At 37.2% G+C, this 13849-nt stretch overlaps 1 protein-coding gene across 51 annotated transcripts in view; it reads right to left on the reverse strand.

Moving 5' to 3' along the window:
- The window catches only part of ablim3 (actin binding LIM protein family, member 3), a 131459-nt gene extending 120630 nt beyond the window's left edge, over window positions 1-10829 (reverse strand). For 50 of the 51 annotated variants that reach the window (XM_087280723.1, XM_087280718.1, XM_087280715.1 and 47 more), the window contains exon 1: window positions 10272-10829. In XM_087280723.1, the coding sequence (XP_087136849.1) occupies window positions 10272-10284 (13 nt within the window). In that variant the 5' untranslated portion in view covers window positions 10285-10829. 51 annotated transcript variants of the gene reach the window in all.
- Window positions 10830-13849: the final 3020 nt, after the last annotated feature.

Raw genomic sequence — 13849 nt, forward strand, 5'->3', positions numbered from 1 at the left:
CCAACAAACAGAATGTCAGATATAAACTTAAAATGGTGAGAAAATAAAATAAAAACCAAAGATAAAAAGGCACATTTTTTCTTTTCTTTATCCCATGACAGAAACAGGATTCCCTTTTATTCCCTTTCCAGTCCCTTTCATTCTTGCTTTAGTGAAAAGTACTGCTATAATGAATGCTAAAATCTACAAATGAATTCAAGTTTTAAAAAGGCCTGTCTATTATTAATATCGACTTCACGCTTTTCACAGTTCAAATACAAACAACAAGATCTCCAAATCCCAAAATAGGTTACTCTGAGTTTTCTAATCATTTCAATGGCTTAAACATATGTAGCCACATATTCCTCTTGGTTTGTGCAGAGAAAAGATTTAGCTCACTTATAAAGATGAACAAGGTAGATTCAGAGGACTACAGCATTAGCTTTAAAACACTAATGTTGCAATATATAGCAAATGGCCAGTAACATCCGTCTAAAGGTGTAAGGTGATAACCACAGGACCTAAGGGGCCGCAGCTATTTCTGCTCGCAGCGGAGGATTACAGTCACACAGGATTGTGGAAGAGTGGAGGTGACAAGGCTGATCTCTATTCCTCCATAGCCAGGCAGAAGAGAGGTGTAAACAAGACCTTGGCCAGACAGAGTCCACTTATCCTTCATAGTAATGAGCACTGGGTGAAGACCTTTAAATCCAGTGCTGGAATTAATGGCTAAGTAACACTCCCGTATCCTTATTAGGCAGAACACTTACTTGTGATAAGAATAATTCTGCACTAGAGAAATGTGGATTGGTTTACTTCAAATAACAAACATATAAATGTGTGGATGTTGATACATACAAATTAAGCTTTGGGATGCTAATGTGATATATGGCTTTGTCTGATTCAGCATGTTATCTACAATAATATAGAATTGTTTATATTTAACTGCATTTAGTTTAATATTTTGACTAACATGGTGTCTGTCTTCTGGCTATATGAGGACATCTCAGATCTGCATTTGCACTTTTCTGTGAGGAAAAGTATTGTCATACAAGTACTGTACAACATACACTTACCAGCCACTTTATTAGGTACACCTGTCTAACTGTTCGTTATTGCAAATTTCTACCAGCCAATCACATGGCAGCAACTTAATGCATTTAGGCATGTAGACATGGTCAAGATGATCTGCTGTAGAGCATCAGAATGGGGAAGAAAGGTGATTTAAGGGGCTTTGAACGTGGCATGGTTGTTGGAGCCAGACAGGCTGGTCTAAGTATTTCAGAAACTGCTCCTCTGCTGGGATTTTCACGCACAACCTTCTCTAGGGATTAAAGAAAATGGTCCGAAAAAGAGAAAAGATCCAGGGAGCGGCAGTTCTGTGGGCACAAATGTATTGTTGATGCCAGAGGTAAGAGGAGAACGGCCACACTGGTTCGAGCTGATGGAAAGGCAACAATAACTCAAATAACCACTCATTACAAACGAGGTATGCAGAAGAGCATCTTTGAATGCACAACATGTCCAACCTAGAGGCAGATGGGCTACAGTAGCAGACGACCACACTGGGTGTCACTCAGGTCAGCTAAGAACAGGACACTGAGGCTACAATGCACAGGCTCATCAAAATTGGACAATGGAAGATTGGAAAAATGTTGACTGGTCTGATGAGCCTCGATTTCTGCTGCGACAATCGGATAGTCGGCTTATAATTTGGCATCAACAACATGAATGCATGGTGGTGGTGGTGAAATGGTGTAGGGGATATATTCTCGGCACACTTTGGGTCCATTAGTACCAATTGGGCATTGTGTCAACGCCACAGCCTACCTGAGTATTGTTGCTGACCATGTCCACCCCGTTATGGCCACAGTGTACCCATCTTCTGATGGCTACTTGCAGCAGGATATTGCACCATGTCATAAAGCGCGAACTGTACTTAAATTACCTCCACAGTCACCAGATCTCAATCCAATAGAGCACCTTTGGAATGTGCTTGAACGGGAGATTCACATTATGGACATGCAGCCCACAAATCTACAGAAACTGCGTGATGCCATTATGCCATTCATTAAAAAAATAATAAAATAAAACATAATAAAATACTGAAAATTTTAAAAAAGGTGGGAAAATTAATTTAAAAAAGAAGGTAGATACAAAAAAGAAACTAATATAATTATAGTGGTATAATTGAATTTAAGGAGTTTTTTTTGTTAATACCAAAGTAAAAAAAAAATTAAGTAATTCATTAATTAAATAATAATATAATTAATATATTATCAATTAAATAATTGATATAACATAATTAATTAACAATAAAATGAAATGTATTGTGATGTAACGAGGGGCTGCATAGTGGCGCACGTTCGCCACACAGCAAAAAGGTCGCTGGTTTGACCCTCGGCTTAATCAATTGGCGTTTCTGTGTGGAGTTTGCATGTTCTCCCTGTGTTCTTGTGGGTTTCCTTTGGGTGCTCCGGTTTCCCCCACAAGTCCAAAGACATGTGGTATAGGTGAGTTAGGTAGGCTAAATTGTTTATAGTGTATGTGTGTAAATAAGTGTGAATGGATGTTTCCTGGTCATGGGTTGCAGCTGGAAGGGCATCCGCTGCTTAAAACATATGCTGGACAAGTTGGCGGTTCATTCTTCTGTGCTGACCTCAGATTAATAAAGGGACTAAGCCAAAAAGAAAATGAATGAATGTGATGAAACGAGAATTGATTAGTAATTTAATTCTGAACCATAATTGAATTAGCCTATATTTGACAAGCAATCATTTCTCTTTTATAGGCTTAAAAATAGCATCAAAATCTTTTGACGTTCCTGCTGGAACCTGCTTGAGAAAAGTGGGGGTTGGGAGAGAGGTTTTGAGTGTTCAAAAACCTGTTTGTAGTATGTGGGCCTCTGGAGAAGCTGACCAAATTTGATATATGACTATTGCTACAGTCCAGCCAGCACCGCTGAACCGACAGGAGCTCAACTGACCCTGTCAGACAAATGATCGCTCAAATAAGCCAAACCCAAGGTCAGACAGAATGAGGTCCGAGGGCCTCAAGGACTCGCTCCGGCCTTCGATCTGCTCTCAGCGTTACTAATGATTTGGGAATTCAACTAAGTTCAGAAAAATGTGTTAGGTCAGGGTCATCTGATGTGTGTCACTCAGAGAATCATCAAACCTGATGGCTTCTACACAAGAGGATTTATCAGATTATTTAACACACAATGGCCTTTAAGAAACCAGACTGCAAACATTTACTTTTGAATATCAGTCAGTTGGATGTTAGCATTGCTCACTGGACTGGAAGACAGTACTAGGACACAAGAAACCAAACATTCTTGAGCTTGGCCCACTAAAAGAGTCTGGCAAAATCTCTCTGAAAATAATCTGGATACTACAGAGAAAACAGTTAACATGGAGGAGCGCAGATTCTGCCCTCCTTAGCAATTTCAAAAATAAAAACGCTGAGTAATAATGTAGATTGTGCCGAAACACTGATTAGAACTATTCCTTTGCATGCAAATATTTGTTAGTCAAAGATAAGTGACTAATTAAGTAGCAAGATTTCTTTCTGTTGCTATAATAGCAAGGCGCAACAATACAATTAGCACATCTATAAGCTACAAGTAGTACTCTTTCCTTGCTTTCTATTACATATGCCTTGCAGATATTCTAGTGAAGTAGCACTAAGTCTTTCTACTGCTTTCATATCCACGCAGTCCTACATCAAAGATATTGCCCTGTATATATGTAAGCCAGTGGAAATGCATGGAGAGTTAAATCTTTAGGAAGGATTTGTAGGAAATTCAACCCTGATCACAATGCCGTTTTTTTCTCTTTATTTCCCAGTGCTGCTACATCATAACGCTGGCCAACAGGAATGACAAATGTGTGCTGACGCTGTGCCGGACTGCACTCCAGATGGGATGAGAGTGTGTTTACGGTGCCATAGTGGGTTTACGTCTGCTGACACACTAGCTCAGATCAAATCAACTCCCAGGTAGAGCGTATGCATTATGCAAATAGATGCTACAGAACATCAAGGCAGAGGCATAAAGCATGATATTTGATCAGCGGAGGCTCCATTATAACCGGGGTAAATTTTAAGCTTGTCATCCCTAGTTTTTGGAAAATATTCATTCTACTTGTAAAGAATCTACTTTTACTTCATTCTACAAGTTTCATGCAAGTATATAAAAAATAAAATTTAATCAAATGATTGAATACTATCAGTAAACTTTCATCTGTGAGACTGCGTATAGTACTAGTGGGTTTGTGCATCAATAGAGTTCAATGTTTTGGTTTTCACCTGTGACATTTCCAGTACTGAACTGAACTGAACCGAAGCACTTTTAATTTTTTAGAACTTTATCTATAAGCTACCTTGACACAATCTACATTGTAAAAGCACTATAAAAAATAAAGATGAATTTACCTGAGTATTACTGTATGCATACTATACTCTTAAGTACAGTATAAAGGTTTTACAAAGAAATACCATTTTGGGTTCCCAATACATAAAGAACTTTTCAGTGAATGTTATTATATTTTACTTTACATTTCCTTGACATAATTTAGGACATACTTCCTTCCATAAGTGCATAATACAGGCACAACCATTTGAATCATTTTGGCTCAAAACTTCTGGCCTCGTTAACCTCCATTCATTTTTAGACATTAACAACCGCTCGTTCTGCTGCTTGATGTTGCAACCTGATATTTTCTTATTATATTGTTCTACTTCTTATGCATAATCATAAACACTTGTTTATAGAGCGAGTAGTTTGACCATTGTCTGCCGTTTATTATTATGCACTTCCGCATTGAAGAATAAGGTCAAAAACAAAGTCTTACCTCTGATTTATACTTGGTGATGGTGTCTGTGGGTGTCACCATTCAAAATTTAAGTGCAGCTTTTTGCTAATATTGTCTAATTGCTCATTGTCATAAATTAAAATAAGAATGCATGAGAGCTGAGCAGTGCTCTGAAAAATAAAACGTAAAACTCTGACCAACGTGAGGAGAGTTTCCTTGAACGTGACTTCATTTTAGCTCTTTTGGTATATTTAGAAACTTTGTGAACCGCACCAATTACAAAAAGCAACACTGCAACAATTTTAATGCCTGTTTCAGAACAAAACAATTGATTTCTCCAGGTGTGAAAGCACCCTAGACACAAAATATGACTGTTATGACCACCATACAAAAGCAATGAATAATCAAAAGACCAAAGAGATACCTTTATCAACCTGGCAGTAAACCAGTTTTTTTAGCAAAGCTTTGTTTAATGAAAAGGTTCCAGTGATGCTATACAGTAGGTCTAGATCGTCCCAAAATGAAAGTTCAGTAAAGTTTTTTTTTTTCATTCCAAACCCATAAAACATTTTAGGTGGATTATTTTGAGCTTAAAAAATGAAATCTAAGAAATGTACATCTAGAAAAGGGCTCATGCTTATATTCTTCATAAAAAGATCAGAAAAGAAATCCAACCAAACTTTCTGACGAAATATGATGGTACAGATAACTAATTTTACTTGATTTGAATTTTTTTATAGAAGCTCTACAATGCTTGCTTGGCACAAAAGAACTAATGAGGTTCATTCTTAAGCTTCTACATGGACCAATCAGGTGTGTTCTGGTGCATCAAACAAGTATGGTTGAGCTTCAGCTCATGTTCGCCGATGAATTTGTTGTGACTTAAAAACCTGAAATGTAATTGTTTCACCATATTTAATATAAGTGATATAAGTGATCTTGTCTCCTCAAAAGTTTTGGGTTAAACTTGTTACTAGGTATACGGTACTTACGAATAGACACAAATATTTATTTATAGGCAGGGAAAATGCCGACATTATTTGATATTTCTTCGCAAAATCTTGGGGGAAAAAATGCAGAAAGATTTTGGCAGTGGAATAACTAAAACTACAAACAAGAAATAAAAAAGCAATCATGTTTTAACTCTATTAAGGTTTACAAAACCCTAACAATAAATCAAATTAGATGCACTTGTTTGATTAACAAAGAAAATCTCTCATATAATATATCTACTAGGACTACATGATATTGGAAAAATCTAACATTGCAGTATTTTTTATCCTGCGATATACATTGTGATGTTAATTCAATTTCACAAGATGGACAACTTAACTGTTTTATGTTCAACCCTCTTAAATTTGTAAAAAAAATAATAAGTTAATTTAATTTCTTCATGTTGTCCCAACTCAAATCGATTATGTGAAACCCAGCATTTTTTACAAAATCATTTTAGATTGATTGGGATGATTCATTGAACTAACATTCAAATACATTTATTATTTCCACTCCCTCTCTTTAATAATTTTATGAAGTGTCATCATTTTATTTGAATAGTCACTTTTTACGTAAATACATTGAAAGCTTGAAGTCAGAATTGTTAACCTCCCTGAATTATTATCCCTCCCCCCTGTTTATTTTTTTTCCAATTTCTGTTTAACGGAGAGGAGATTTTTTCAACACATTTCTAAACATACTAGTTTTAATAACTCATTTCTAATAACTGGTTTATTTTATCTTTGTCATGTGGACACTGGACAGTAAATATTATTTAACTAGATATTTTTCAATACACTTCTACAAAGCCTAAAGTGACATTTAAAGGCTTAACTAGGTTAAAAAATATATAGCTTAAAGGGGCCTTTAATGACCTAAAAATGGATTTAAAAAAATTAAAAACTGATTTTATTCAAGCCGAAATACAACAAATAAGACTTTCTCTAGAAGAAAAAATATTATCAAAAATACTGTGAAAATGTTCTTGCTCCGTTAAACATAATTTGGGAAACATTAAAAAAAAGATTAAATAATTCAAACGGGGTTTAATAACTCTGATTTCATGTGTTTATATGAACAAGTTTGAAATGACAAGAGGTTGAGGAAATTATTTTAAATGTATTTGTTTTGGAGAAGTAGATACCGATTAAGAACCTTTGTCATTTAATTTTGTCAATTAATATTCATGAGACAAATGTTACACTGCGTCCCACTTTTTCAAATCACTCCTGCATATAATTTCTAAAGCAATATTTGGAGATTGATAATAGTCTTTGTCAAAGTGACAGTCAATTAATCCAAAATGTTCTTTTGCGCATACATAACAAACAATAAACTAACTCTATATGCCAAGATCATGACAGTTAATTAAATTGTTTTGTTTGTTTCTGATATTGACTCACGATCATTTTATAGCCACAAACTCAATTAAGATCACATAAAAAGTGCAGTTATTTTAAAGACAAATAAAGGCAAAAATAAGTGTGCCACTGTTACAGATAACAGTTGTGTGGAAATTAGTGTTGACAAGATCTGAACACTGCAGCCAAACTGGGTTCCACCTCATTGCTCTCAAATGCCTAGCATGACAGGTCAGTGGTGACGGAGGCACTTCTGTGTATGTGTGCATGTGATTGATGTAAGGGATGCTGAGTCATAAATGCTGACACAGGAAGAGCAGGGTAGGACAACTTCAGGAACCTCATTCTATCTAGACAGTCACACATTCATTGGCTGATGTTTCAGCACCTATAGTAGGTTTATATGCACCCCATTCTTCTATTCCTATATCTACTGTAGTATTTACTAGTATCGTTAAGGCACTGAAACCTTTGAAATTCACTCTGCTGAAGGCAGGAGGATCAATCGAGGAAAAAAAAAGACAGACACAAAGCGCAAGGACTGAAAAAAAAGACTGAGAGAGCGTTCCACTACTTGCTTGTTTGCCTGTTCCCTCAGTGGTGCAGAAAATAGAGTGCAGTTGATAATGGCAGTTGACCATAAGAAATCTAGGGAGCAGCAAATGAAGAGAGACCAAGTGACCTCTGTGTAATTGCTCTGTATTTTCACTCGCTCAAGGCTAACATGCCCAATGTAGTGTACAACACGCTATTGTGCATTCAAATGCCATGTGTCGGGTTGTTAGGTAAGTTTGAGACTTGGTGTCAGATGGGCAATCCTGCCTTGCAGATTTCTAGAGTAAAAAAGTGTGATTACTGTATGTCATGATCTTCAAGTGCATGTTCAACAAAACACTCCAGGTCTCTTGTGGATCATGCATGCCGGTTCATTTGCTGGTAGCTCTCCAGTCTTTTTTTTTTTTTTTGCCTTTGCCATGAGACACAACCCGGCCACTGCACTCATTCGCTTGCCATCTGTCTGCAGCTGAAAACACTTGCTCTCCATACGGTAGCGTGCTGGTGGCAGCCCCATCCCCAGCTGACAAGCAAAATGCTTTGAAAGAGTGAATAAAGCAAGCTCAATTGGCTGATGTGACATTGTTTTATCAGAGTGAGCTGGTGCCGAGAGCCGTGTGTCCTGAACTAAGAGGAAAAATAGTAGAGGGATTAGTTTAGAGAGTGGGACATGTGGGCAAAGCTTGTCCATCCGCTCATCAGCTGAGAATGCAATTTAGCAGCTTGCTGCAAGAATGCAAACCATTTCTAAATCACAGAACAGCAAGGCATTTGCCAAGTACGCATGACATACAGAAAAACAGCCCAATGGCTATGTTCTTAAGTTTCAAAATTTTTTCCATAAAGGGATCATTATAAGATGCAGCAGTCATGCCCTTGCAGCATCAGCTGACTGAAGCACAAGGCTCAAAGTGGAACAGCTCCTTCATGATCTTTCATTCTCTGTTGGTAAACATCTCCTCATCTGACAGATTTCCACAGCATGAAATCAGTAATAATGATCTCACTGATATGATTCGATAAGAGCTGAACGAATGCAACCAAGCGTATCTGACTGACATTAAACTGGACACACCGGTAAACAGAATATGCTCTTCTAAGTTGTATCATGAGACATTTAGTTTGCATAAATGGCATAGGCGACACGGTGGTGCAGTGGGTTGCGTGGTCAACTAAGAGCAAGAAGGTCGCTGATTCAAGCCTCAGCTGGGTCAGATGACATTTCTGTGTGGAGTTTGCATGTTCTCCACGTTCACGTGGGTTTCCCCCACAGTCCAAAAACATGTGGGATAGGTGAATTGAGTAAGCTAAATTTTCCGTAGTTTATGAGTGTGTGAATGAGTGTGTATGGGTGTTTCCCAGTGCTGGGTTGCGGCTGAAAGGGCATCTGCTGATAAAGCCAAGTTGTCAAGCAGTTTTTTGACATACAGCTTCTGTCAGATTCAACACAAGTCAAAAACTTAAAAAAAAAACACTTAAATTCAGGGCAAATGAGAATCGTTTAACTTTGTGATGATAATAATGGCATGAATCAAAAATAAAATCATATTTATATCTATCATTTATTTATTCATTCATTTTCTTTTCGGCTTACTCCCTTTAATAATCAGGGGTCGCCACAGCAGAATGAACCGCTAACTTGCAACCCAACACTGGGAAACACTCCTGCATTCACACACATTCATTATGGCCAATTTAGCTTAAGCAATTCACCTATACACCACATGTCTTTACACTTGTGGGGAACCGGAGCACACAGAGAAAACCCACACGAACACGGGAAAAACATGCAAACTCCACACAGAAATGCCAACTGGCCCAGCCAAGGCTCGAACCAGCAATCTTCTTTCCGTCATCGTGCTACCCACTGCGCCACCGTGACGCTCCATCTATTATTTTATTAAATTATAATATTTATGCACCTTATTTTATTATATTATAATTACTTTATTATTTTTATTATACAACAATTGTTATAGCTTTTTCATTCTGTGTTCTTTGTCTGTGTTCAGTTTCTTTGTCATAATCTACATGGTAAAAAGCTCTATAGAAATAAAGCTGAATAAAAATCATTAAAATGCCCTATTGAGTGACTGAGGTAAAGTTGGTTTTATGTTCACACGTTTGTTCAGGAACAACTTGAGATATGCTCCCTACTGTATATTGTTTACCATGGTACTTTAAACATTCAGTCTGAAATCACAACATTAGCACTATTTACTTCACTGTGAACAATGCTGTGCTTTAGTGATTGGCTAATATTAATGTAAATATTTACAATTTACAAAGAATCTGTGAAATAATATTATTAAGGAGAAAGTGCGAATGTGTGAATATGAAACCAACTTTACCTCAATTATTCAGCAGAAACAACGTTTTTTGGACAGGTCAGGAGCAAGAGGTCAAACGCTTCAATATATGACAGCAGAATGAGACCAATTGGTCTTATTTCACAAGGTCATTATAAAGTTTATTTTATCATACGAATTCTATTGCTTCAAACATTTGCATTAGCATTTCATTCATCTTTGTGATTACCGAAAAGAAACAATGGCAAGAATTTACTCACCACTCGTGCTCATGATGCTGAGACAATAATCCAAGAGTAGCTACAATTTAATATCCAGACAGCAGCGGTCGACTATTGTTCCACCGAATAAATCCAGTTACTGAGCCTCAGCTTGAAGTCAGAGTCGAGCCGTCAGAGTGGGATACAAACTCGCGGAATAATTAAGACAAATGTTAACGCTCCCAATGTGATTCCCGGATCACAGGAGGGCAGCGATCACTTGGCTGATAATGGGAACGGTGGGCTTAAAGTAAAGCAGCCTGTGAGTGCATGGCGGACGACCGGCCTCAAATAAAGCGGAATGTTGCCAAGTCACATTCCGCGATCTTCTGCCGTTTTCTCGGGTAAAGCAAGCCTGAGACAGTTTCGTACAGTGGACGAGGCGCTGTCACTGTACTCGCGCGCTCGCATCTATGGAAGCGCGCGCCGGGGTGACGTCACGCAGCGGACTGGAGCAGCAGCGTGTTTTCTCGCAGCTCCGCCACACTGCGAGATTCGCTGATTATAACAGCAGTGCGCTTCGGTTTCGTCTTGTCTCTTGCAGCGGGTTTGAGGTGTGAGGTCACGCTGGGGGAAAGTTGAAGGGTAGGGTGGGTTTTAGCAGATTACGGCATTTACCGTGGGCTGTGTGGATGTATAGCGCCCTCTTATGTAGACACGGTGCAAATAGACACAGAGGACAAATTGGCTTAATTTAGAAACCTGCCCGCCAACAAAAGCTCCTTATTATGACGATAATTAGCCGTTTAGAGGTAAATTGCGCGCCAGGAAAAGAAAATTACCACGCTTTATGTGTAATGTATATTATAAAAAAAGATAATTAAGTTGGCTAATTATTAGTCCTTAAATGTTCTTGATTTTATTATACAGGGTTAAATAGAATATAGATGTAAGAATATATGATACTCATTTATTATTACAATAAAATCTATTTAATATTTAAACAAAATAAAAATACACGTAAAAGGCCATAATATAATAATAATAATAATAATAATAATAATAATAATAATAATAATAATAATAATAAAAATAATAATAATAATGATGATGATGATGATGATGATGATGATAATGCCTTACATTTACACACTCAAAGTGCTTTACTTATTTTTGGGTGGAATCTCCTCATCCACCACCAGTGTGGGCCCTAAGCAATTCCAACCAAAAGTTCTAAAATGCACCTTTTGTTAGCAAAAAATCTTTTGCTGTTTTTTTGTTGTTGTTTTTTTTTACTTCATTAGATCTCCTTATCTACATTTTATCCTAATGCAAAATAATAATAACATGTAAAGCACATTTGCCAAACTTTAGAAATTATTTGTTTTCTTAACATGAATTTACAACTAAAAATAGTAAATAAACTATTTAATTTTAAAAACTAATTATTCACTGATTTGATTGAAGGTGGGGGACATATTCGCACAGATGTAATAATTACGTTCAAATAAAAAAATGTTAGAGGAAATACATACAGGCTGAAAAATTAAATTGTTACTATTTATTTAATTTATAACACTATTACTGCCACAAACACTATTACTACTACTACTACATAATACTACAAAAATAAATATAATGCAAATGATAAAAGTTCAGCCATGCTCAAACTGGCTGTAGGCCTATAAAATAAAAAATGGTAAAGATTCTACAAAAATATAAATCTATAATGTACACAATTCTAAAAAACTACAAAAATATAAAATAATAAATATTATTAATTTTGCCAGTACAAAATTGTGAGGGCCACTGAAACCTTGTTAACTGAGCTGGGCCACTGTGAGGGCCACTGAAACCTTGTTATTAGCAAACAACCAAGTTTGTTGAATAAGACTATACAAAAACTCACTCATTCATTTTCTTTTTCCTTTATTATTCCCTTAGTCCCTTTGTTAATCAGGGGTTGCCACATCGGAATGAACCCCCAACTTATCCTGCATATTTTAACGCAGCAGATGCCCCTCCAGCTGCAACCCAGTACTGGGAAGCACCTATATACTATTGCATTTACACTCATACACTACGACCAATTTGGTTTATTCAATTCACCTAGAGTGTATGTCTTTGGACTGTGGGTGAAATCGGAGCACCGAGAGGAAACCCACGCACACACAGGGAGAACATGCAAACTCCTCACAGAGATCCTGCCAAGGCTCGAACCAGCGACTTTCTTGCTGTGAGGCAACCGTACTACCTAATGAGCAGGGCCAGACGGAATCTGCGGAAGTTTTTTGCTTTTTAGTCAATTTTAGTAAAAATCTTCGGATTTCTGCGGAATTATTTTGGGAGTATCCAGCGGAGTATCATAACTTAGACCTTAATATATTAAATAAAAAGCAATACATTACCGAATAAACACTGAATAAATTCAGAATTACATTTGCTTAAGTAAATAAACTGAATTAATGATGGGCTGAAAATCTGCAGAAATCTGTGGAATTCTGCGGAAAATCTGTAAAAAATCTGTGGAATTCTGCGCGTGCAGATTCCGTGTGGGCCACCCTATAAAAAAACTGACTTTAAAAAAGAAAGAAAGAAAGAAAGAAAGAAAGAAAGAAAGAAAGAAAGAAAGAAAGAAAGAAGTTTTTGCTCACACTGATTTATTGTTTGTTTGTTTGTTTGTAAGTAATTTTAAATCAAAGTCAATTAAGAAAAACCTCTTACCAGGAAAGTTCCCATCTGTTTTACTCGTGACATACACTAGAAGTCGCTCTTTCCCCACTTTACCGAGGTCTGTGTCCATTGCATTACCTCTCAGCCAGCCCGGCATATATTCCTTCCTTCATCTATTCATTCATTTTTCTTCAGCTTAGTCTCTTATTTATCAGGGGTCGCCACAGCGGAATGAACCTCCAACTTATCCAACATTTGTTTTAAGCAGGGGATGCCCTTCCAGCCGCAACCCAGCATTGGCAAAAACCATATACACTCATCACACACTCATACACTACCGCCAATTTCAGTTTATCCAATTCACCTACATGTTTTCTTGATGTGAGGTGACAGTGTTAACCATTGAGCCATTGTGTCACCCACATGTATGTTTCTTTAATAAAAGAAAAAACGTCACTCAGAACACTGTTGCCTACAGAGAAAAATACAGTATGAATGACTTTACGCCAGTGCTATTTAGAAAAGTAATAAATCACATTCATAAGTTCACTGTTCATACATACATTCATCATACACCCACAGACCTGCTCCTCTGTAAATCCTCTTTTATTGCTATTTTTATTCAGAATTAATAAAAGCCTCAGGGTGTGAGGAGACAGACAGGCAGTTAGATTTAACAGGAAGTCTCTTATTTGCAGGTTGTTCTCTTTGTGTGTGTGAACCCAAAGGCTGTGTGAGTTAGGAGTATTTTACTGTCATGTGTATACAGAAACAAAGGCCAAGAGGAAACGGTACAATGGAGGGATGTGACAGGCGCCTCGCACACTCTACATTTCTTCCTCTCCCAGTCAGTCTATCTCACTCGGTTGCTCTCTTTGCCTGACCATAGTGCTCTCAGCCTGACAATCAGATATTTTGACAGGGCCATAAGGTTCGTGTCTGAGACAGACAGTGTAAGCAGTCAG

Source organism: Danio rerio, chromosome 14, assembly GCF_052040795.2.
Source record: "Danio rerio strain M-AB ecotype USA chromosome 14, GRCz13ab, whole genome shotgun sequence".
NCBI lineage: Eukaryota > Metazoa > Chordata > Actinopteri > Cypriniformes > Danionidae > Danio > Danio rerio.